Here is a 23,331-nt window from a genome sequence, read left to right on the forward strand (position 1 = left end):
TGTTGATATCATTCCACATGTCACAAGAGGCGATTTATGCTCAGTAATGGAGAAAATGTTTCCTCAATCACACAGGTGTTTGACACCATGCCTGATTGCACAACACTATCTCCAGCCCGAGCAGAGAAAACAGATGTCCACTCTCTCCCTACACCACAGCATCCCGCTCCCACCCGGCATGCACAAAGTCACCCAGTCACCCACGCATTAAAGAGAGGCAGCTGCCAGAGAATTAGTGTCCAAATATTCCGTGGTGAGACAGACATAAACAAGCATGGCAGTTGGGTTTGGGGATGCAAGGAGTGCTGATTGACAGTGCTCTGTCGGCCGGATTAAAGACGTTCATTTTGTCCTGAACTCAATTATATTTTACAAAGGCTGACATCCCCAGTTAATTGCAGCCTTTCCACATGAGGGAATTATTTGCACTTCTCAATTCCCTGGCCATGTGTACTCTGTTCCGCATGTACAGGCTTCATCTAATATGTGGAAATATTGCAAATTAGATCAGTGAAAAAAGAAAAATCTGGGAAAAGAAAAAAAAAAGTGTCGGGAAGAGTCGAGAGGCAGAAAGGAGTGAAACAGTTGTAGATCTTGAAGAGAGAAGTGTCTCGGTGAGTAGTCTGCCTCAGTCTCTCAAGTGTGTCTGGATCTTTAGCTGTGAGACAGCTTAGTTCAGAGACAGATCCAAAGTGACAGCTTTGTGATGATTGACATGGTGATGAAGAGGAGTGGAGGAGAGGAAGAGTAGAGGAGAAAAAAAGGTTGTGCGGCGCCACTGGTTTCACCGTGATGAAAATGTGAGTCTTGCCCATGGACGGGTGTGACAGGGCTTATTCTGAGGAGGTAATGTCAGCGAGGTAATGTCAAGGAAGCCCGCAGGCCCATGTACAGAAATGTTTGTGTGTATTTGCAATGTACAAACACTTGTGTGTTTCTGTGTGGCTGTGCAGTGAAAGACTCTGGGGCTGTACAGCCTGGATTACCCAGCCATTTCTAATTCACCCCAACTCATCTCTCGAGACATCCCATGGTTGACATGTGTCACCACACACAGTCAGATTACATGGCCTCTAATCCACCTCAGAGGCTGACTCGGTGGGTGAGAGGGCCACGGATGATCTGCCACACCAGGAATAATCCAGCACCTAGCATTTCCAGACTGAGAGGGAGGGGGCACATGTTGTTGCTCTCCTTACTGTCACTGCTGCTGTATGCATGAGGTGCCATGAAGCCTTGGATTAGGCTTGTTGCTCTTGCTGACATGTGGACAGACAGCTGTCAGTGAGATGTGCTAAACCAGAGCGCTAAACAGGCCCGTATCGCTCCGCTGCCCTTAGGCTGTCCCTGAACGGCGGGCAGCTAATCCCGTATCATTGTTTCATGGGTTTTGTTTGTTACAATGCGTATCAGTGACATCACTGGTGTTGACATCAGCTCACCAGCAAACAACACCGGTGTTTATCTTTGTCTGTGCGATACTGGGTGAAAACACGCACATGACGCCGCCAATGAGATACCAGAGCAAATAGGTAGACGGAATTATTTACTGATAACAATCTCATCAAACAGACGAATGGAGGTTCTCTTTCCTCAACAACAAACATCTTCTTTCTACTATTCTGCATCTATCCTGGTAAATACTGTGTGATAAACATGCGTTAAAAACTGTCTCAAATGCAAACAGACCAATGACATATAATCTATTTGATAGTATTGCTGGTCTTTGTGTTATGACTCGTTCTCTCGCTGTGTCTGAGCTGTGCTGCCTCCTCCAAGGACACTTGACACTGATCTCTCATTTGGTCATTGTGACCCTGCCAAGAAGTGTACAAGTCCACATAAGACCTTGTATTATACCATGGCTTTGTGAAAGCTCCAGAGGGCTTTTTGCAGTGTTTAAACTGATATGAGCGAGGAAGAAAGTATTCTTGAAGGGAATGAAAGATTTCTTAAAAAAAAGTATTTCTAAAGTATATTTTTATTATATTTGTCTGTTTAGGAGGAGATTGTCGTTAAAGTTTTTTGAGGTGTAAGAAAACTTACTACGCCACCTTAAAAGGAGGGTGAGCCAGGCAGCAGGGTAGTAGGACATCTCAAGTCTAAACACTGATTAAGACAGGCCAATCACTCCTAGAGTCATGGTCAGGTCTCATAAGGACATGGCCTCTCTCTAACCTTGGAGGAGGAGAGTTGCCACAGTGCGAGACAGGGCCAACATTGGTTCAACCAACCCCCCCTATTAGTTGGAGTGAACATGTGAAACCCAACCTCAGGAGACCCCTGACTCTGTACTGGGCAAAAACAGCTTGTTTATTAAGTGCGGGCAGCTTCAGGTTAGTCTGGAGTGCTGCTGCTGTAATGATGTAAACAATTCATACCGGTATCATTATGTGTGACAGGATTATTTTGCAAGTCATTGTTATGTCATTGTTTTGAGAGTGGGGGATGCTCTCCATCTGGGAGATAGGGAAGTCATTAACCGAGCACAGCCAGTTTCCAATCACTGTAAATGTAATGGTTAAATTGCTGGAAATTGCATAAAACTTAGTGTCTATAAAATCCAGGCAGCAGCACTTATAACCTTCCGCTCCAGATGTTGATTAAGGTCAAATTATACGATTGCCAGATATTGAAGTGACTAAGTTCTACATGTACAAGGCTGTAAATGGCAGAGAGGGGGAAAAAAAGTACCATACCTACTTGATAATTACTCAGGCAGCCCCTTACAAGGCTGGTGTGTGGCCTCTGTGGTTATTCCCATAAAGTAATGACATGGACAGTCATCATGATGGAGTGGATGAGTGTGGCGTGTACACGATATGTAATATATTCTCTATGTGCTCAGCCCGAGCTGGTCAAACACTTTCTTTTACGGTTGGATGTGTCTCAGAAGATGGGAACGTCAGGGGTTGGACACAGAGACACAGATTGAAGACTGGCCACCTCTCCGCTACAGGGCCTGGCCACCGACCTCACAGAATTTTTTTTAATGGCACAGTAAAATGCTGCGTAAAGACTAAATTGCTACCCTCAATGGGCAACAGATGATGGAATTAAAAAGATTTAGAGCTGTGGGGGGAAATGGGCTGCGCGTTTGATGTGGGCCTGGGAATGAGGGAAGAGAGGAAAGAGGGCAGCAGAGCAAACCAAGGCAGCATCTGGCGCTTGTAGGGACAGCACTGCTCCCTGGGAAATCTCTATGGAGCACGGAAGGGGCTGACTGATAGTCCTTTCTAACACCCACGTTGTGCAGAAGATGGCACTCCGCTACTAGTAACACCTGCTGCACCCATATGGCGCTACAATATCACCCATCACCTAAACAAAACTGGAACATGTGACATAGTGGAGCCGCCACACTCACTCCAGCCCTACCCCTACTTCAGGTAACCATAGCAACCCCTCACCTGTCGCCTCCTCGACAAGAGAAGGCAGACAGCCAGGTCAGGGTGACACATTTTCCCCGGCTCCAAACACACTATGATGATTTTCCATGTGCCGTGCAGTTATACTCTCTCGTATTCCCACCAGAACATAAGCAGACACTCTTGCTCTACACACACCAAATTTCTCATTTGCCTTTTTTCTCTCCCCTCTGCTGTGCCCCCCCCCCCCCCCCCCGTTTCACATTCACCAACACTACACGACACACCACTCTTGACAAAACCCATTTCAGCTTCACCACCCTCGCCACAGAGAGCTGGGAAAATGCCTTCCACTGCCTACCAAAAGGGCAACAGTTATCCTGACCTGGCATATTCTGAGACCAAGAGAAAACGCAGCCCAATATAAAGGGCGGTGGGCTGCGGCAGCCCTTCTATTCACCAGAGACAAAACCTGGATCTATGGTATGATCTGGCTGGCTGGGCGTGTGAATAGAGCCAACAATCCACCAATGACAGACCCTGTTAACCCTCATATGAGTCGCTGCCCGGCTGTATACATAAATGGAGAGGGAGGTGCTGCTGGTGTGTAGTACTACAGGGGGAGTAGACGTTAAAAACTGGCACTGACGATGACAGCTCTCTGCTGCGTGTGCACTCATGATGGAGCCATGCGCCGCATAAAGAAACTGGGGATTCCAGACACGCGGCTGTAACATGAGAGCGACAAGCAGTCAGTGGAAACTCCAGCAAAAAAATCACTAACCACATCCCTCACTACTCTCCCACACAAACTTCTGCTTTTATCTCATCCCAAGTGTGAAGTGAAGTTAAAAATAATTCAGGGAAGAAAGGGGGGGGCTCGCAAAACTGACACATTCAAACAAGCTCTGGTGTTGGGGATGAGGCTCGAGCGCCGAGGGTGTTGATAAGTTAGGATAGGACAGGCTTTATCCTGGGTGATAAGAGGGGGGATGGGCCCCACCACCTTGGCTCTCATTTTCCCGCCGCTTTCATCTCGCCGCGCACCGCAGACCCAGTGACTCACCCACCGAGCAAAACACAGCCAAAACCAATAGCCGGCAGATAGCATCTCTTACGCTAACAAGCTTTTCACTTGGGGATACCATCAGCTCCCTGGTTTTCTCATACAGCTAATTAGGGATGGACTGAGAAGCAGACCTGCAGCTATTCACCATGTTTTCGTCCTCCTTTCTTTTCCTTTTTTCAACTCTGCTGCTTTTCTCTCTCCGGCCTGCCTCTCCGTCTCTGTCACGACGTCTCACTCTTTCTGCGTCCCACACATGCACAGACACACACCTATCTCTGTCTCTATTCAATTCACACTCCATTCCCTCTATGTCTTTATCTAACTCTCAATCTTCCAATCCACTACCCCTGCTGCCATCGCTGCCACTGTGTCCAGCCCAAGGCCACTGCTGCCTCTTAATCCCATTAGACCAAACATAATCAATTACCCAGCCAGCCATAAGGATCTGAGAGCATTAAAAGGTTAGCTCAGGAGATTTAAAGCCATTGATGACTATGACAGGAATGCACTCCTTGCCGCCGCCCCCCTCCCTTGAACACTCCGTGCTTATACCGCCGCGTTAGGGTCTGTGTATTACGTGTGCGTGTGTGTCAGCGCATGTTCATCAACATGACACCCCGGCACCAACTTTTAGCCACCATGCATCGCTTGCGGATCTTTAATCATGTCCCTGCAAGTCCCAGCAAATTACTGCCTTGTGATGGTAATCGATAAAGCGATAAACACAGGCAGGCACTGCAGCTGCCGGAGTGAAGAAATACCGCTGCGGCCACTGGTTGAGCTTTTTTTTTTCTCTTTCTTTCTCTTTTTCTCATAATCTGATCCTCTCTCGCCAAGAGTAAGGGGAAAAAAAGTAGAAAGAAAGAATCTCCTCTTGCAAACAGAAGAGGCACAACGCCAGGGAGAGAGAACAAAGCACCCTTACACACTCGCGAGGTGGCTGAGTTGCGGAGACACAGGTGCAGGTCAATCAATGCTATCAGGCAGATAGACTGATATAATCATATTGTAATCTGGACCCTCATCTCACCCAACCGCCCACACCCCCCATCCCCACCCACCCCCGCCTGTCCATAAACTCTGTGGCCCCTGCGCCGCTCAATTCATCGCTTGATCTAATTCTCTTCCTCCCTCCCCTTTATCTTTCCCCGTGCACTCCTCTCCTACACGCTCCCCTCACTGACTTGTTCCTTCGCAGGCGAGAAAAATTAAATATGATCATTCCTCTTCAAAGGCACCACTATTAGCCACATAATGAATATTCAGTTAATGTAGCAGAGAGAACGAGGCTGCGAGTGTAACAGAAATAAGTGACAGCGAGAAGCCTAACTCCCCGACACCCTCACAGAACAACTCCCAACAATCAAATGAATGTACACTGGCATAACGTTTCCCTTACAGACTTCATAGCCAAATAACACGAAGCATTCATTATTACAAATACCTTATTACCATGAATGAACAGCCCGGTGACATTTAACGATGTGATTGTAGATCTACCTCATCAGATTCCAATACATCATTTATGGCTCATTAATATTTCCAGTGATGAATCATTGATTATGAGGCTTTTATGAAATACTTCCTCAAATCTCATGTCCCTGATGCGACCTCCGCTGGAAAATCATTTGGCTCAGACTCGAAAGACGCAGGAGCACTTGTGGCTCTAACTTTAACTCCGCTCCTAAGGACTTGTCAGACTGCGTTCCAGATGCAGCTGCCAAGCACCTTCTCCACCGGGATTCAAATGTGTTTCCTCATGCAGACACGATAGCCACTTTCCAATTTCAACTTCATCTTAAACCACCTATTTCTGCTGCCGTGGCGGTGATTGAAATATGAAACCCTGCATATATACAGGCCATTACAGCAAATACAAGGCCGCAGCTGCTGTCTGTCTGCCACTGTAAGTGAGAGGAGAAGAAACAACAGGGATCAGCTACAGCCGCAACACATTTCTATTTATTTATTATTCAATAATGTTGAATTGGCCCCTGACCTCCATGCAGCAGCTCACACCAAACTACTCTCCCAAGGAAATGGCAGCCTTGCTGATTCAGGAGGAAATCAAACAGGATCCCTGGGGCCCCGTGTTATGAGAGTTCAAATCTGACCGAATTTGATGAGTCTCCTCCGTTTTTTGCTGTTTTTGATATGAGTAGCAGGCACAGATGTTCACTCTCAACGGCAACATGCAACACAGACATGCCAACATTCAAATAAGTAAATAAATGAGTCATGCCATTCAGCAGAGTCTGAGCATCCCAGAAAGTGATGAGCATTTTTTTGAAAAAAAAAAAAAAAAAAACATCATCTCCTCTCCCTCCCTCTCTTTCCTGTCTCCAACCCCACAAACCAACATGTTTTTTCAGGGGCACAATGTATTGCTTTTATCTGTCTTTTATGCCTCTCCAATTTGCAACAGAACAGTTTGATGTGAAGGTACTTCAAACCTAAATTGAGCTGGTGAGGAAATATTATAAAGTAACTGTTGTTCAAGTGCAAAATAAATGAATGGAGCACAGCAGCACTATAGCACAGGCTCTGTTGGAATGGTGGGGGCATGAAAGTGGTTTGAGGGTGGGCAAAATGCGGCTAACTCACTGTTGTCTGCAGCTTTCAAGGTTGTTTCAGCTGTTAATTAGTTCAGTTTGATGGCGCTCGTCCATGGGTGCAGTCTAACCCAGTTAAGTCAGCTGCTCAATGAGTTTTCTCCAGGCCCTTAAATACTGAGCCGCTGCTCTATAGGAACCTGGCTCAAGGTTAGCACCATGGCATCATCACGCCCAATGTCCGGCGCTCTCTGTCTCCCGTGCTCCTCAAGTAGCTGCCAGAGAACACACACCAAGGTTACGTCCGTCAGAGGCAATGAGTATCCCACTCATCTCAATCAAAGTCCTTCACAAATCTTTGAGGGATTGGTTCTGCCTGTGCTTCAAACTCGGAAAAAATAAGCACATTAACTTTCGGGGAAAATATGTAAGGGAGGTGGAGGCGGGGGGGGCAGACACACTGTTGCACCTAAACTGAACAGCCTGAAAAAAATAACCTACTGGATTATTAAGCCGCAACCAATCAAATAAACATCTTCAATTAATCAATTAAAATTGTCGCATACCGAGGGAAACAGATGAGTACATTTGCATATTATTCGTGTTTGGCTTATCTCTCATCTGCTTTACAGAAAGAACGCGCTCGGTGATAAATCTCTGTGATGACTGTGGGTTTTTTTGAGGTCAGGGCTTTTGATGTTGATAAATAGAAAAAAGAAATACATCTTTATTGAGACAAGACTCTGTGAGATGGACTGCACGTGTGATAGATGACTCTGAAAATATATTCCAGGAAAAGTTAAAAAAAAAGACACACTTCTACTACACATTGCTAAATAAATAAACTACAGAGCTGAAGGCATTCCTCCTTGTATATTGGATAATGTGAACAAATGCATTTCATTTAACACTAGCTCATTATTAATGCATGTGAGGTAATGACTGTGCTTAAATGCCAAACTACAAACACAGAGGCAACTTGTCACGTCCCCAAAGTCGATCTGACCTTAATGAATCGAGTGTTAATGACGATAAATTACCGTGCTTTATTTCCACAGGAAACAGACTATAAATCGGTTGACAGGAAATGTAAATGTATTGTTTGTGTCACATAAATTACCAGCAAAACAATATGTCACCTGTGTGTTTCCAAAAGCAAGGGAAATCCTCTTTCGAGCCACCCACCTCCTGGGTATGTCACACATAGAGTGGGTGATCTATTCGCTGTGACATCATTCACAAATGAAGCAATTAGCTCCGTGATACTGGGATAATGATGATTTCGCGGACGCAACAGTGAGATAGACGCAGGCTTTTGATGAATCAGACTGTTTGTGTCCAGCGTGTAAATACTGTCATGAGATGACAAGATTGTCAGTCTTAAATGCAGGAGCCTTGAATGTCATCAAGCGAGAGGATTTGTGTGTGTGTGTGCGGGTTGTTTGTCTGATCCCTGCAACATTCCCCATCTCCAGGGGCAGCGGCTCCCTCTCTCATCAACCATGCCCAGCCGATGTGACTGTCACTCCCAATCTGCACTGAGAGGGGAGCCTGTGCCTATTTTTATAAATGTATTCATATTCATTAGTCCTGAGTGTCATTCATAGCAGCAGTTCTTTAATGCGGCGCGTAACCATCAGAGGCTGGAGGAGCCTGCCTCCTCTCATCTCACAAATTAATAACACAGGCAATCACTGCAAAGGTGCCTACTGTCAAACAACAATGGCTCCTGATTTCCATCAACCGAGCGCACTTCCTCATTTCCACAAAACACACACACACACAAAAATTACACTCATCAGTGGTCTCCCCTTGGGGAATCTCAACGAAATGCCATTGTACCAGCCTTTGAAATCTGAAATCATTAATTTAAGTGAGAATTAATTACAACCTTTTTTTTCCCTTGACCCACCGCAATATTCTGCCTCATAACATCTTGGTGGCAGCCGGTTAATTGTGCAGAATAACCGGTGTGAACGTTGGCTGCTAATGAGAGCAATTAGGCATCCTTCTCACACGAGATTCAACTTCACCCGCTCGCTCGAGAGACAGCGCACTTTGCCTTGATTGGCTTGTATGTGTCACATGAAGAACACGAAGTATTTCTACAGATTCAACCGGAGCACAGGAGCTCAACTTCTTCTCTACGACTGAAAATTCCTCTGTTCTTACAACTGACATCACATTATGTTTCATTCTGAAACATGACGACCCATCATATGTGAATGTTTCTCTCTAAGCCGTGCGTCCACTTTTTCATGCACCATTTTAGGCTTTGTGCCGAGCAGAGTAATGGAAATGGGCTGCTTCTCACTGACTTGCCATGTTTTTTTCATGGCCATTGTTTCTGCTCCACCCCACCCCATTTTAAATCAAGAGCACAATACAATGCCCCCCTCTCTCTCCACCCCAAGCCAACCCCTCTATCCCACCATACTTCACTCTGGACAACATTAATAAAACAAGCTTCCAATGATGCAGAGTGCAACGGGCTCTGAGCAGTGGTGTGATTAAAGCTTTTAAACACAGCCACCCTTTGAGTTTGCATATGTCAGCTCTGCAGCCCGTGTTTGTAAGAAGGCTGGTAAGGGTACGTGTTCTCTCTGTCGTTCGCCTTGTCTCTTTTTCTCGTCTTCACTATTCCTCGCTAATGCAGCGGTGGCAAAAAAAAGTGTTTCATCCACTTTAGCATACAATCTGAGCAGGGCCCACGGAGGAAAACAAAAGAGGAGAGGTAGCTGCTGTGCTGAGGTGATTACATATTGTCCACAAAGTAGTACTTCTTCCTATGCCTGCATAATGCAGCCATGTCCTTGTCCTCTTTTCCATTACCACCCCACTGTTAACTTTTTTGTTGCAGCTTTTCCCTCACAATTATATTCACTGTGAAGCATTTGAAAGACACAAGTGGATGAGCGTAAGCACAAAATTGATTGGTGATTTCTAACAATTCCTTCTCTGTAATTTAATGATGGCGACCCCTCGAGTGATTACAGAAATGGAAATAAAGGTTTTTAATTGAATTCTATGAAATTAAACATCGGCCAGAGCAACTTCACTGGACTGATATAATCCCACTGACTCTCGCATTTCTGCCGTTCCCACAGGCAAAGAAGAAACATGTCCAGCATTGCTACAATAAGATATACGCTCAAACATTTCCTTTCACAGAACAAGGAAATTACTCTTTGAAAGCTTCTCAGTTGCAAATTAAAATAGCTTGACCAGCAATTTGAGAAAGCTCTGAGGACAATGACGCTGAAATGTAGCCTCTGGGCAAAAGCACCACAAGACGGAGCAAGTGCAGCCATCCTGCGTCCACATGCAGAATCTGCTCGCACGAGGGGGAAAACAAGAGCCAACCCCCTCTTCTTTGTTGCTGCCGTAGTGCTCTCGCCTAAGTCAGGCATCACAAATCAGTTTTGAAACGTCATATGTTTGTCACATGTGATGCAGATCCGATTTGGCTTTACTCTCTTGGGTAAAGCTGTGCGTCAGTCTAGAGTGTGTTCACATTTCAACTGCATCTCCAGTGTGGAGACACAGGGCCAACATTGTCAGAAAGTCCTCCCGGTGCAGTACAGTATGTGTGTCCAACAGGGGCCACTTGGGCTTACGAGTTTAGGTACGTCTCTCTTGCTCTGAAACAAGAAGAGACATTGACCGCGGCATTTGGGAGACGGCAGTCCCCTGCAGAATTAAACAGGCTGCGTCTCGAGCCCCGGTGACAGGAAATCTCACTCAGATCACAAACGGTAGCGCTGATTGCGTCTGACATGTGCAGCCTCTTCCATCAGAGGCAACGTCTTTGTTTTGTCTGGATTATTTGTGTGTAGGCATTTGCACTTAGTGTAGCCCATGCGCATGTGTGAGCCCACTTCTCTCCTGATGTTGAAACAGTTACCTTTTTCTCAATTTTTCCTGTCTGTGGGAGTATGTAAGAGCTAAAGTGTATGTAAAAAAGGGTGATTCCAAATTAAACAATTAGACTCGGGGGAGGATAACAAGAGATGGGTTGTGTCTAACAGGCTGAGTATACCACTGAAACACAGGGGTGAATGTATAAAAAGGCTGGCGGTGGGAGAAGGGGAAGGGTTACTGTTTGGGCTCAAACTGGGCAAACTAATCCCTTTGATCCCCCCATTTTACTGTCAGCTGTTTCCTAGCTACCGTCGGATCTGCTCAGAATTTAGGATTTGTGCTACTGTACACTACAGCAATCTCAACCCCACTGATGCAGCGCTCTCCTTTCTTTCCTTCATCAATACCCCACCGAGCCACAGCCGCCACACCCCGCACCCATTGCCTCCTCACAAAGTCCACAGCGATAGTCTTTTCTCTCTCTATTCCCCTCTCTCCGCCACCTCGCTGCAGTTGGCAGAGACTGCGACATGGCAGGGAGACAGGTTAAATTGGGAAGTATTTTGCACAGAGGACCGGCCGAACATGAAGCAGACACTGAAAATACTGGTTCTGATTTTGTCTATTCACACGAGACACAGTGGCTGTGCCCCACTTTCATTGGTTGTGCTGAAAACAGCATTCAAAACCTGGTTTGGTCCTTTTAGAAAGCTCCATTAGAGGTAATGAAACAATCTGTGCATGTGTGTGGATGTATGTGGATGTTACAAGGTGAAAATGTGTTATATATGCATATTAGTGAACATGCACTCTTTAGTCGCTTGCATGGTTGGGGAGCCGCTAACATGCATTAAAGCAATAAAGGAACTTTTATTGGATTCCTCATTCAAGCTGCCTTTGAAATTAAAATAAATAGGCATATGCATCTGCACAGAATCTCTTTTATCCTTGTCAGTACTGGTTGCTTTCAGAGGTGCAATGCACCACAGACTTCCCGCTTAACCTCTGAGGAGCTCTCCTAAACTGATTCTAAATCATTCCGGGCAGAAACACATGGCGGACTTGATTTACGTATTGGCGGATTCATGCTTCATCGTCAAACACTGGCTCTCCATGGCCCTGCACCTATTAATCCTGTAAGAATGTAGAAGCAGAGTGAATACCACAAGTTTTTCAATTTGTTGATTTCAATAAGAGCTGCTAGGCTGTATTGATTTTTGTATGTACTGTACGCTTACATAATTTGTATCATTCAAGCAGCTAGGCTCTCTGGCCACCCCTATTCTTTTCCGGCGGCTTTGTTCATTGCATGTTCTCAGATAAACAGTAAACTGGACTCGTCAATTATTTCCTTTGCATTGAAATGAAAATGTTACGACCTCAGACGTTATGGCCAAATATGTTTCCACTTCATTATTAGTGGGCAACCTTCCCAAAACCTCATATCACAATCTTTTTAACACACGTTCCCTATTTTGAAATGTACTCAAACCTCTTTTAGCATTTTATTACATTATCTTAATTTCCCTGCTTTTAGAGTTCCCTCATTGCAAATGTATGAGATATTGTGGACGGGTTGGGCTTTTATCTTTATTCTCTTTGTATGAAAAGTGCTATACAAATACAGTCTGATTGATTGATTGATTGATGGATGGATGTATTGATGTGCACCATAAAAAACACAATACTATAATTAAGACATAGACAGATACAGACCATTTAAAGCCTGCAACAGTGTCTTGAATCCCACAGTGTCCACACCTTTGAATGGCATCATTAGCTAAATACAATGCAACCACCTCAGTCACCTCTTTCCATTGTTTGCTGCTTTTATTGTATTTTTTCAACTGCTCTAATGTGTTGATCAATGATAACTGTTTGTGTTTCCAAACCCTGTGGGACACAGATGAGTGGGCTTGTACTGACCTGAGTGACACACTCTTGTTTCTTTGGAAGTTTCCTTTTGAAGTTGTTGGAAAAAGTTGTTGTTTTACCTCTGGTGATACCGACTGTTGGCCAAAAATGTGTACAGATGACTTTGCTTTGAGAAATATCTGACTGTGCACAGTCCACACTGCTGACATTGAGTCCTTTTTTGGCACCAGACCCTCATCTACCACCCCGCTAGCTCACACTGAAATGTTTTTTCCAAAACATATGATGCAATTTAGCTGTCAAAACAGCGACCTACTATTGTGTTGGTTTGTGAACCTAACCTGGACCCATGAGGGTGTAAATGTCATGAAATTTCTCTCTATCTCTACGATTTGCTTGAAAAATAGACCATGGACGTCTACAAGCTTAATCACGATGATATCATCAACAGATTGCCCACCCATACACTTGATGTTTCTGGATCAAATAATCTTAGTTAATAAATAATCAGATCGTGACAGAAATAAAATTCCCACAGATATCAGGTTTAAAGTTTTTTTTAAACTTTCAATATCTCTCTCAAAAATTCAATTTGCCTTAGGACTATAAAGCAACTTTTCATTTGGAGTCGGTCAAAGGCTTTGTCTGGGCTTTCACCCGAGGTTGAATCCCGCCATATGCTCTCAGTCTCGCACCTGAAGCGCTTTCATGGCTTGTACTGAGGGGCCAGGAAAAGGGAATCCAGATGTGGCATGAGCCGTAGAGTAGCAGCAGCCCGCAGTTCTGCTGTCAGCTCCCATCACCGTCACACTTTTGATCTGACACTCTGCTGATGTTAGCGGCAAGGACAGTGATCAAAGATATGTGTACATTAAAGCACTGCCATGCTGCAGTGACAGTCACCTCTAGCCTGCCACGCGTACCAGACAGTAACGTCTCATCAACAAACACAAACGCATCGCGGAATAAGACTTTAGGTGGGAATTTCTTTGGATTCATCTCCGTTGCATGTTCCAGGCTGTAAAATCCACACTGACGTCCCTTGGTAGCTTGGTTGCGAGCCATTTGTTTAAAGTGAAGTGTGACAGGGTGGGGAGGGCCTGATGTTAGGCTTTGCTTATCTTGGGGAATGGTATAAGTAGTCAGGTGCAAAAATCAAAAGATAATATCAAACATGATATAGGCTCACATGTGGTCAAGAGCAGGACGGTGGGGAATGAGAGTCAGTTCTGGCCCTAATCAATAGTGAGCCCAAGGCATTGAGATGCAGCTGGAGGCATTTTGCCAGCACCCCTGGTGGGACTGGTAGGCCTTCTGCCAAGCTGAGCCTGAGCAGAGCAGTAAACTCAGCACTGCAGAAGGAGAACATCTTTCCAGAGATGACCCTGCCAGTGGAGAGGAAGTATGCCACAGACTGAATCAGTTTCTCTGCTCAGCCAGCCCTGCCAACCTGCTGACCCCTGACTCCAATTCCATGCATGGTGCTGATACAAGAAAAAAAAACATTCTCTTTAAACAACAAAGCAAGAGTTGGCAAAATCAACTGAGATACAGCTTTGATAGGACAGAAAAAGGAGAAGTGGAAGCAAAAACAAGCTCCATATGTTATGGGGCGACGTAGATCGTTTCCTTTTCTCATTTATCTGAATTAAGGGGAAACAGCAATTTTGGCATGCCTATCAATATCATCGCCTCCATCTTGCTGGTGGTGGACATAACCAACTCACCAAGTGTTGTGTTGTTGGTTTAAGGTCAGCAAAAGAATGGAGCAGAAGGTCAAAGTGTGAATTAATTCAACTAAACGTATAAAGGAAAACATGGATCGGTACCCCTGGTTGTTTTGAGGAGTGTTGTTTTTGCCTCTTCTGCCATTTATTCACAGCACAAGAATACACTCACCAGTCCCCAGGAGGGGCATGCTGAATGAGAGCAGAGATTCAGTGCACACATTATGCTGTAAAAAAGCATTGTTTCTCCCCACCGTTTTCAGTGAGTTGCCTTTGTGTTGTTTAAATGTTTACATAGAACAGCTTTGGGGCTTGAAGACGGATGTATGGTCCAAGAATACAGCTTCAGTACAATCCCTCTTTTCCCTGGATGTCAGTGATGACACCATTTTGACGGCCTTTCCTCTTGGCCCCTTAGAATGATTCTCTGATTAAGCAGCCTGCACAACATCTTTGGTCCCTTGTCAAAATGATATTAGACAAATTAAACAAACAAAGCCAATCTGTACCCCCCCCCCCTCCCGTTATCCAAGGTCATTTTCCACTTTCGATTTCTGTCCCAGCTCAGGGCCATCACTGAGACACTACTTTATGTTCGTGAAAGCTGAAGAGGTGCCTCCTGGTCCTGTTTCAGATTGATTAGACTTTTAGCCAGGAGAATTAATATGTGAAGAATTTGTCTGCTTCCCCCTGCAGCGATTCTCCCCTCAGTCTCATCAGTAAACAAGGAGACATGGAAACAAAACCACTCTCAGCTGTGTGATTAAAAGTGGCCCCCAAAGAAACTTGCCTCTTCAGTCAATGCTGCTGTTATTGAAAAATCTAATTTGAGTAGCCCATACCTTTTCCAAACTGTATTTCTACACCCAGTCAGGCAAAGTCAGTGGGAATAAACAGGATGAGGATACCTCGCCCTTACTGGCAGAGCAAAGAAGAGCAAAAGTCCTGCATAGTAAGTAACAATTTCAGTCAGTGACCCTAATATGGCAGCCGACAGACACATGGCAGGAGATTGGACTTTGTGCCCCATGCAAATAGCCATTACCATAGCCCCACGGGCAAATGGCAATTACTGGGCAAGGGGTGAATGCCAAAACCCTGTGGTACAAGTTAATTTGATTACATTTCCATTATAAACTATAAACACTGTTTTGCTGCTCGACTGAGCCAATTAAAGGCCTCCTGAAGCTAAAAAAATGTTGACAGCACAGCAGCGGTTTGATCTTCAACCATAAAGCAGATCATAATCATTTGTCACCCTTAAACATGTTTGAGGCTGTTGCATTTTCTTTCCTTAATGAAACCTTTATTTATTTATTTATATATACATCTACTTCAAATGTTGCTGCCAATGAGCAGCAACATCTCTTTTTTTCCCCCTAATTCAGTTGTGATATGTTCCATCTTGGTGAGTAAAGCATCCTGTGGCAACATGAATAAACATGTGTAGACAGCATTTGGCAGGCAAAGAGAAAGCAGCCAACCAGCCAGACACGGGGAGGCAGGCGCCGGAGACACACAAGGAGTCTGATTTGGGAGTCGAGCTGCCACCGCTTTTCACCTGAGGCCATGCAAGCCACTAGTCTGTCTTTCTGGGCATGATCCACGTCCCCAAGAAAACAAGCATTCAGTCCAAATTTCAATGGACATCTGTTAGCTCTCTGGAATAGGCAGCACGTTTAATTAACTGCATCTCACCAAACATGGAGATGCATATGTCATGAATATGCGCTGTGTGTATTGTGTAATTATGGTATGGTAGCGGAGAGGTCGCAGCACTTCCACTGCCATGTCACTGAGCCCCAAGTTGAGTTTAGGGGATTGCATTATTTTCATCACATGGATTTAGTATCATGTCCAAAATCAGATGCCTGAGGCCCATGTGGCATCAATGTGAGTATGTAGGTCTACTTTTGTGGAGTTACATGCAGAACAGCTTAAGCCTTCTATTATTTGTGGTGGAGTCTTGTACGTGTGGGCGTGTATGGCCGGGTTTGTCATCAGTCTTTTATGGAACTAGGAGATGCCTTAGATTCTATTAAAACTGTATTATATTTCTCTTGATGGAGTTGTGTAATCTTGTACCCATTGATTTTTCTATATTTCTGTGGATGTGTTTGCATGTTGGTTTGCCACTGATGTACTGTAGATGAATTATGATCCTGCATTAGAGCAGAGAGTTTTAATCACACACGGATTCGGAGTGTTTTAAACAAATGCTTTTTTGTAAGCATGGCGGATTATCATAAGATTTAAAGATTTGGAAATGGCTGACAGCTGTCAAGCTGCATAATAATGTGCGTCCAGAAAATTATAGCAGCTGCTGGTTGGCGGGATGTCAATGCTGCTCTCTAGATTAAAGCCTAGCAGACAGGAGCATAAGTGTCAGCAAGCACACGCACGCACTTTCCCGGACGCACACAACAAGATGTACAAACACAGTCACTCACAGGACACACGGATAGATTTCAGCAGCAGAGGCTTTCAGGAGTGAGGAGATAGTGCCTGCCGTGAGGTGAAGGAAGATAAAACCTCACATCTATTTATTTCGTATTTCGATGATGGGGTCTAAATGAGTCCTAAAATGACCCGCTGAGAGCAGTCTGTAGCAGGAGAAAGGTCCCCCTGTGGACTCTATCAGGTATCCTCTTGTGCAATGGAGCAGCCTGGAGTATTAAACACAGCCGGAGACTCAGTAGGAACCTGATGAAAAACAAGTACATGCCATCTCTGGTTCCTATGGGGCCTGATATGCTTGTGTATAGTCTAATTTATGACATCCTCAGAGGTCCTGCACTCGGGAATGACTGCAGCATCTCTAACTTTATGCACAGGCACAGCCTCACTGCCAGTCATTTGCAAACACTGATGCCCCATGAGGATGAGATGCGCTTCCTTCTTTGCAAGAACAAGATCTCTCTGGATGATGAGTGGGTCCCTTGCAAAGACTGCAACTGCGTCTCCACTAAAGAACCTAGAGCAGCGATAGAGGAAGTCCTTCTCAATTGAACGAGCAGGCAGACAGAGGGGGGGAATCTCTCACAAATGCTAATGCGCAGCCGGGAACATTCAAGGGGCATGAATACCAACTGCAAGGATGAGAACGAGGTCTGTTTGGGGAGGAAAGGTAAAGCCCTGTGAAGTAGCCTAGAAGCGCTCAACAGATCCTCAGACTTGAGGCATGTCAGCTCGAGAAAGGGATGGCAATAAAGCTAAAGGAACTGCGCCCTGCATAATAAGAGACGCCTGAGACTCTTTTCAGATAAGGTTAGGAGCACTTTAGAGGAATGCAACCTGTTCAAAGACAAACAAGCAAAGGGATTATGCTGCTTTTAGCACTTTGGTGCACTGAGCATTGTGATTATAAGATGGGGAGTGCATAAAGGAGCCACTTCTCATATGAATCAACTTCTAATATGAGACCTTTTTCTCCCTTGGGCCCTATTGAAGCAAATGCCTGAGGGATTTGTATGACAAACATGCATATTTCTTCTGTGGTTCTGCGTGGCCTTCTGTAATAAAAAACCATGAGCTTGGGGTCAGTTCTGAAGCATAAGGTTATAAAACCATTTTAAGTGAATAAACAGCAAGTCTGCAAAAGAAATCCATTTAGGCAACCAAAGCCCATGCAGTACACTTTGTTCTTTATCAACTTACCTTCAGTTTATGTGAGAATTGGCAGTTCTACATTTTTTACAGACAAGGAGGCAGGGAGGATATGCTCTCACTGGCTTTCTATCAAGCATCTACTGTATGTCTCATTACCACCTCACTGGTCAAGAAGTGGATGTCACCTACTGACAGAATGATAAGTGACGAGCCACACCGATTTCACAGTAATTGTATGATTAGTACGGATCGTGTCGGTGCCGTTATCCACACATGTCTGACTGAGCCGGACACGGACAAAGGCTAGATGTTTTTCATCTATTAATTCTGTAGCACATTACTTCCTCCCAGCAGGTGATTAGGAGAGCAGGAGTGTGGTGGACATTAGGCAAATGTAATACAGCCTTTAAATAATGGCCCTGCTTCACTTTGCCATAGTCATATTCATACAAGTTAATGACTGCCTGTGGCTATTAAGGTGGCCTATAAGGAAAGAGGGGCGGCTCAGTGCAGCCAGTAAAACATATATTCTGAGGTTTCTCAGCTGGGACACTTTCTCCTCTGCAGATTTCACTGGAGAGCAAACATATTTTGTACAAGTCATATGGACAAATGTGGTTGTTGATACCATAACAACACCATAAATTGTAAAGGTGTATAAATAATAACGTGAGAATGTGATAGCTAGGAGGATTTTTAGTCACATTCTCATAAGTCTTTTGGGTGGATATTATTTGACATGACTGATAACAGATACGGTGTCCAGGTTTGCAGGCTACTTGCAGGCTGTGCTCTTTGTTGAGCATTTAGAGGCTGCAGATGTCTTGTGTTTGCTGTGTGGAACGTGATGGAGGTGAGGAGAACAGTTCACACGTTGTTGTTAGAGGAAATGTGACAAAAACGCATCTTATTACATAGTTTGTGCCAGATACATAAGCCATCTGATCTAAGTTCGGTTTTATAAAAACATGAACAGGGTTAGATTTGGAAGAGTTTTTGGTATGTTCTGCTTTTCCTCATTCCTTCATCCCAATCACATACTTTCTTGTGCGTCTCTCTTGTCGCCCCCCATCAACAGCAGCTATGTGACTTTTAAAGAATTGCGCATCTTACCTTGAGCGCTGGCTCTGAGGATACAAGTCGCCGACAGCAGAATCCAACAGGAGATCCACACCTGTCCGACCTGTCCAGCTGTAACCACCATGGTTCGCGGCGGCGCCACCGTCGAGCCCCCGGTGCGCCTTTTCCGTCTCCACGCTGGGAACATGTTGCTCGGTGGTGGCCCCGCACACACTCTCACTCTCTCTCTCACACACACTCGAGCTCACTCCCGGGAAGAGTCCCGTCTACTGCCGGTCCGGTGCGTCACACCGCTCCTCACTTGCGGTTTTGCGAGTGACCGGGGGAGGGGAGAGCGCGCGTGGAGACTGGATGGAGCTCACGGTCAGCCGGAGAGCACCGGGCACGCAGACGGGCACGCTGCACTATGAGGATCCCGTGGACAAGTCTCGCATGAGCAAGGCGGAGTCAGTCCAATTGAATTTGCTCGGCTGTCAAGTGTGCGAGACGGAATATTGACATCATCTTCTTACTGCCCCGAATAAACCCCGCATGCATCACAGAGTGGTGCGTAAAATGGAATGGGGAAAACAGCCCGTGTTGACTGTTTGATGTCTCCAAGTTCATATGCTGTCTGTAGAGGAGAGCTTAGAGTGAACCGCACATTTCCAGAAAGTCTTGATGAAAGAAAATAATTGTTTGCAACACAGATACCTTTCCTCAGCAACTGTGTTCTGCATTGCCACCTCTCCATTCCATTCACCCCGTGGCCAGCAGTGATGTGTGTGTGTGTGTGTGTGTGTGTGTGTGTTAGTGTGTGTGTGTGTGTGTATCTGCAAGTATAAACACACCCAGTCTTCTTCCCTTCACATGTAAAACAATATATTTCCTAAGCCTCTATTTTGCTCCTGCAGGGGTGGTCTCTGTAAACATTCAGCTTTGCTTTATGAATTGATCACCATATAGACTGTACCAGTGCGCGCAACCTGAACCCAGACACCCCAAGTGCTCTGTACGCTAGTGCCACCATGCGGCAGGAAGTGGTAGGAAATATCCATTTAGACTCTGATTGACTGCTGACACATTAACCCCCCCCCCCCACAAAAAAGAGCCTGGATTTAAAATCTACCTGATGACAACAAAATCTCTCCTAAATAGTTGTTTTTTTATTTGTGTGTGTTTTTGCTGCCAAGGAGAAAAGCGTTAACTGGGTCACAGACTAAAAGTAAAGTGTCAGCCTGGGAGCCTTGTTCTGTGGATCTATTAATTCTGCACTGGCCCTAGTAAAAGGCCCTGGCTCTGCTGTGGTGTGGTTAAAAGCAGAGCAGCCCACACCATTACACAGACGAACGGCATAGGAAATGGCTTACACCTGAGCAACTTAATGTGAGCAGAGAATTAGTCTGAATGTCAGGGCCACTGCTGTGAATGAATACTCGCCGGCATCAGAGTGCTTCCTCTATCACATGAGCATAAAGGGCAAGTTGGAGCGCTCAGAAATGGCGGTACCTATGGGCTGTGATATACGCTTTGGTTGTCTTTAGGTGTTTTAGAAGCCACATGAAGATGCATGCGGAAATTGCAAGTGGCTGTCACAATGTTTCTCCCTTAATGGTGCTATGTGTGCTATTAGATTTTGTGAGTCTTGAAGGCACAACATGAAACAGTCCAAGCTTCCATCAGCTATAAGTATAAATGGAGGTGGTACTCTCCACCTGCCTCCACTCTCTCCCTTTTAAGCTGATGCTTTGTACAGTCCCAACATGAATCTCTTCCCCTGCCCTTTTTGCTCTACAAATACCAGCTTCCCTTCTGCTTGTGTCTTACAACGTCTCATTGCTGCCAGGGGCTCATTTGGTGTCATCCATTGCTCCCTCCCTTTATTTCCTCCCTCCTCAGCCCACTGCCACCCCGTGCACCAACCCCCTCCTGATAATGATGTGCTGATTATGAGGCTCTTAGGCCAGCAGATTGCTCTCCAGTCTCATTCGCATGCAGTGGAAAATTGCTGCTGTCTTGGAGTACCCACCCCGCTGTGCGTAGCAGGCAGGTTGACATTAGCAAGCTGCTGGGAACAGCGCTCAGGAACAAGGGCAGGTGCTCCGTCTCTGTAACTGTTTTTGCAGCAGAGGAAGCGGAGGGTGCCTGATGCTACAAGCCACGCTGGGGGGTTGGGGGGGCACCACAGGCTGGTGTCAAACAGTAAGGCATTGTGTTGCTGACATTACTACAGTACATACACTTACAGAGGATAGATTTAGTCACAGAGTGAGACACAGTGTTACAGAGAACGGAAAAAAACAGGTTAATGTACTGATTATACATCACAACTGCGTCTTTAGTTGAGGTAAAGACGTTGTTTTTAATAGTCAAAGTCCTTCAGCTATAAGACAAGTAAACTGGCATGAGTCCACGATGATTTTAATGATTAGACACTGACGGACCAAATTATTTTAGTGGCATAGACTGACAAATATTTAAAAAACAGATGCTGTATTATTTCAAAATATTAATTTTCAATTTAATTTTGAAACCTTAGACAAGTGTCAGACTTCAGAAGTCTAGCAGAAGTCATATTGTCTTTCCTTTTTCGTGACAAGCATTAAACAAGTTATCCATCAAGTGTAATTTCTTTAATAGTCTTAAAAGCTGAAGTGCTGATAACGTGAGGTGTTAAGACAGGCGATCTTGGCAGTGTAGCATTGCATTAGATTAACTTGTGCAGATCTATTCTTCTCAGAATCGTTTACACATACCTATTTGCATCCTGGATTCTTTTTACTTTTTTAATTTTTCTTTTTCAACATCAGGGACTTTGAATGTTCCTGCATGCTCTCAGGGTTACTGAGAAGGTTATTGTGTTTCACCATCAGAGGGACTAAAATGATAATACACTCCCATGTATAGCGTCACAACTAAATGAATACTGATGTTAGTCTGGGAGGTGGGGGAATGCACCTTGACCTTTTGTAAAGCTGCTATCTTTCTTTTAACTCGCCTGATTTGAAATGGTTGATTGAAGTGAGCTTTATTTGAGATTGGCCCGGCGCTGGCTGCCTCACTTATGCATGCAGGCACGGTAGCACAAAGGGAAACAAAGTGGCCACGAAACATTGACCTCTTCCTTCCTCTGTGGGTAGAGACAGAAAAGTTACTCTGGTCTATTTGCAAACAGAGAAACAGTCCAACCGTCCGCTCTGGCATTGTTATTTATTCTCTGTGTTCCCTCTGATTCTGCATTTGACACATATGTTGCAGCCGTTGATTTTCCAATGTGGACATGCTCTCAGCGGTCTCCTGCAAGTTCTGGCACACGCACTCACATACACAAACAGTACCGCACAAAGTTGCTGCATCATTCTTGACACTTCATATATAGCGTCTCACAGAGAAAATCTGATTTCTCCCCAGTAACCGATCATCTCACAGCTCTTTCCTTGAGACAGTGGTAGATTCCAACTGGGAATTGAAACATGAAAAATACAACCAAACCGCTGCTGCGAGATGCATAACTGCATCGGAACAAAGGCATCACAGGATAGCATGATATTGTGTGTCACTCCCTTAGATCTATTTTCTCCCCACAATAACAACCAATTTGTATACTTTTTTGTGTAGCGCCTCTATGTAGCAATGGAAATTCTTCAAAATAAATAAATTGACAACAGCACATTAACTATAGCATCTATAGCTTATCAAATAAACGTGATTCGGGTCTCTTAGTTCATGTGTTGTTAAAAAACACACTATGGGGTAGGTCTTAGAATATTAATAGTATCAAAATATTATAACGGTATTGCCCTAGGAACATCTCACTTAGGAATATTGCCTTGAATCAATGGCATAATTGGTCTCCTCCAGTCTCACTTTGATTTAAATAACATTAGCAATTTTCCAGTCATTTTGCATTGATCTTCCGCTGCAGCATTCTGCCCCGAGATGCAGCTGGAAATTGAATGTCTTAAACTGGAGATGTGAAGCGTGCATTTCGTTCAAGTTGTCAGAGAGACCGCACTATACCTGATAGATACAACGTTATTGGGATTGATTCTGTGCCTGGCCAGTGGCAATTTCTGTCCACCATACACTGACAGAAATGAGCACACGGAATGGTACCACAAACACATGCATTGGCTTTGCACTTGATGACCTGTGCAGAGTCAAACACTTATGCTATACGACTTCAGTTTATGCTGCAAACTGCCACTCTG

General features: G+C 44.9%; 1 protein-coding gene across 7 annotated transcripts in view; it reads right to left on the minus strand.

Annotated features, from left to right (window-relative positions):
• The window catches only part of sdk2a (sidekick cell adhesion molecule 2a), an 83,227-nt gene extending 63,327 nt beyond the window's left edge, over positions 1 to 19,900 (minus strand). For 4 of the 7 annotated variants that reach the window (XM_069525185.1, XM_069525188.1, XM_069525186.1 and 1 more), the window contains exon 1: positions 19,175 to 19,899. In XM_069525185.1, coding sequence (XP_069381286.1) covers positions 19,175 to 19,328 — 154 coding nt within the window. In that variant the 5' untranslated portion in view covers positions 19,329 to 19,899. Of the gene's footprint in view, positions 1 to 19,174 lie in introns of all 7 variants that reach the window. The other 3 variants (XM_069525184.1, XM_069525183.1, XM_020094175.2) reach the window with 2 other exon arrangements.
• Positions 19,901 to 23,331: the final 3,431 nt, after the last annotated feature.

The sequence above is a fragment of the Paralichthys olivaceus genome, chromosome 5 (assembly GCF_024713975.1).
Source record: "Paralichthys olivaceus isolate ysfri-2021 chromosome 5, ASM2471397v2, whole genome shotgun sequence".
Lineage (NCBI taxonomy): Eukaryota > Metazoa > Chordata > Actinopteri > Pleuronectiformes > Paralichthyidae > Paralichthys > Paralichthys olivaceus.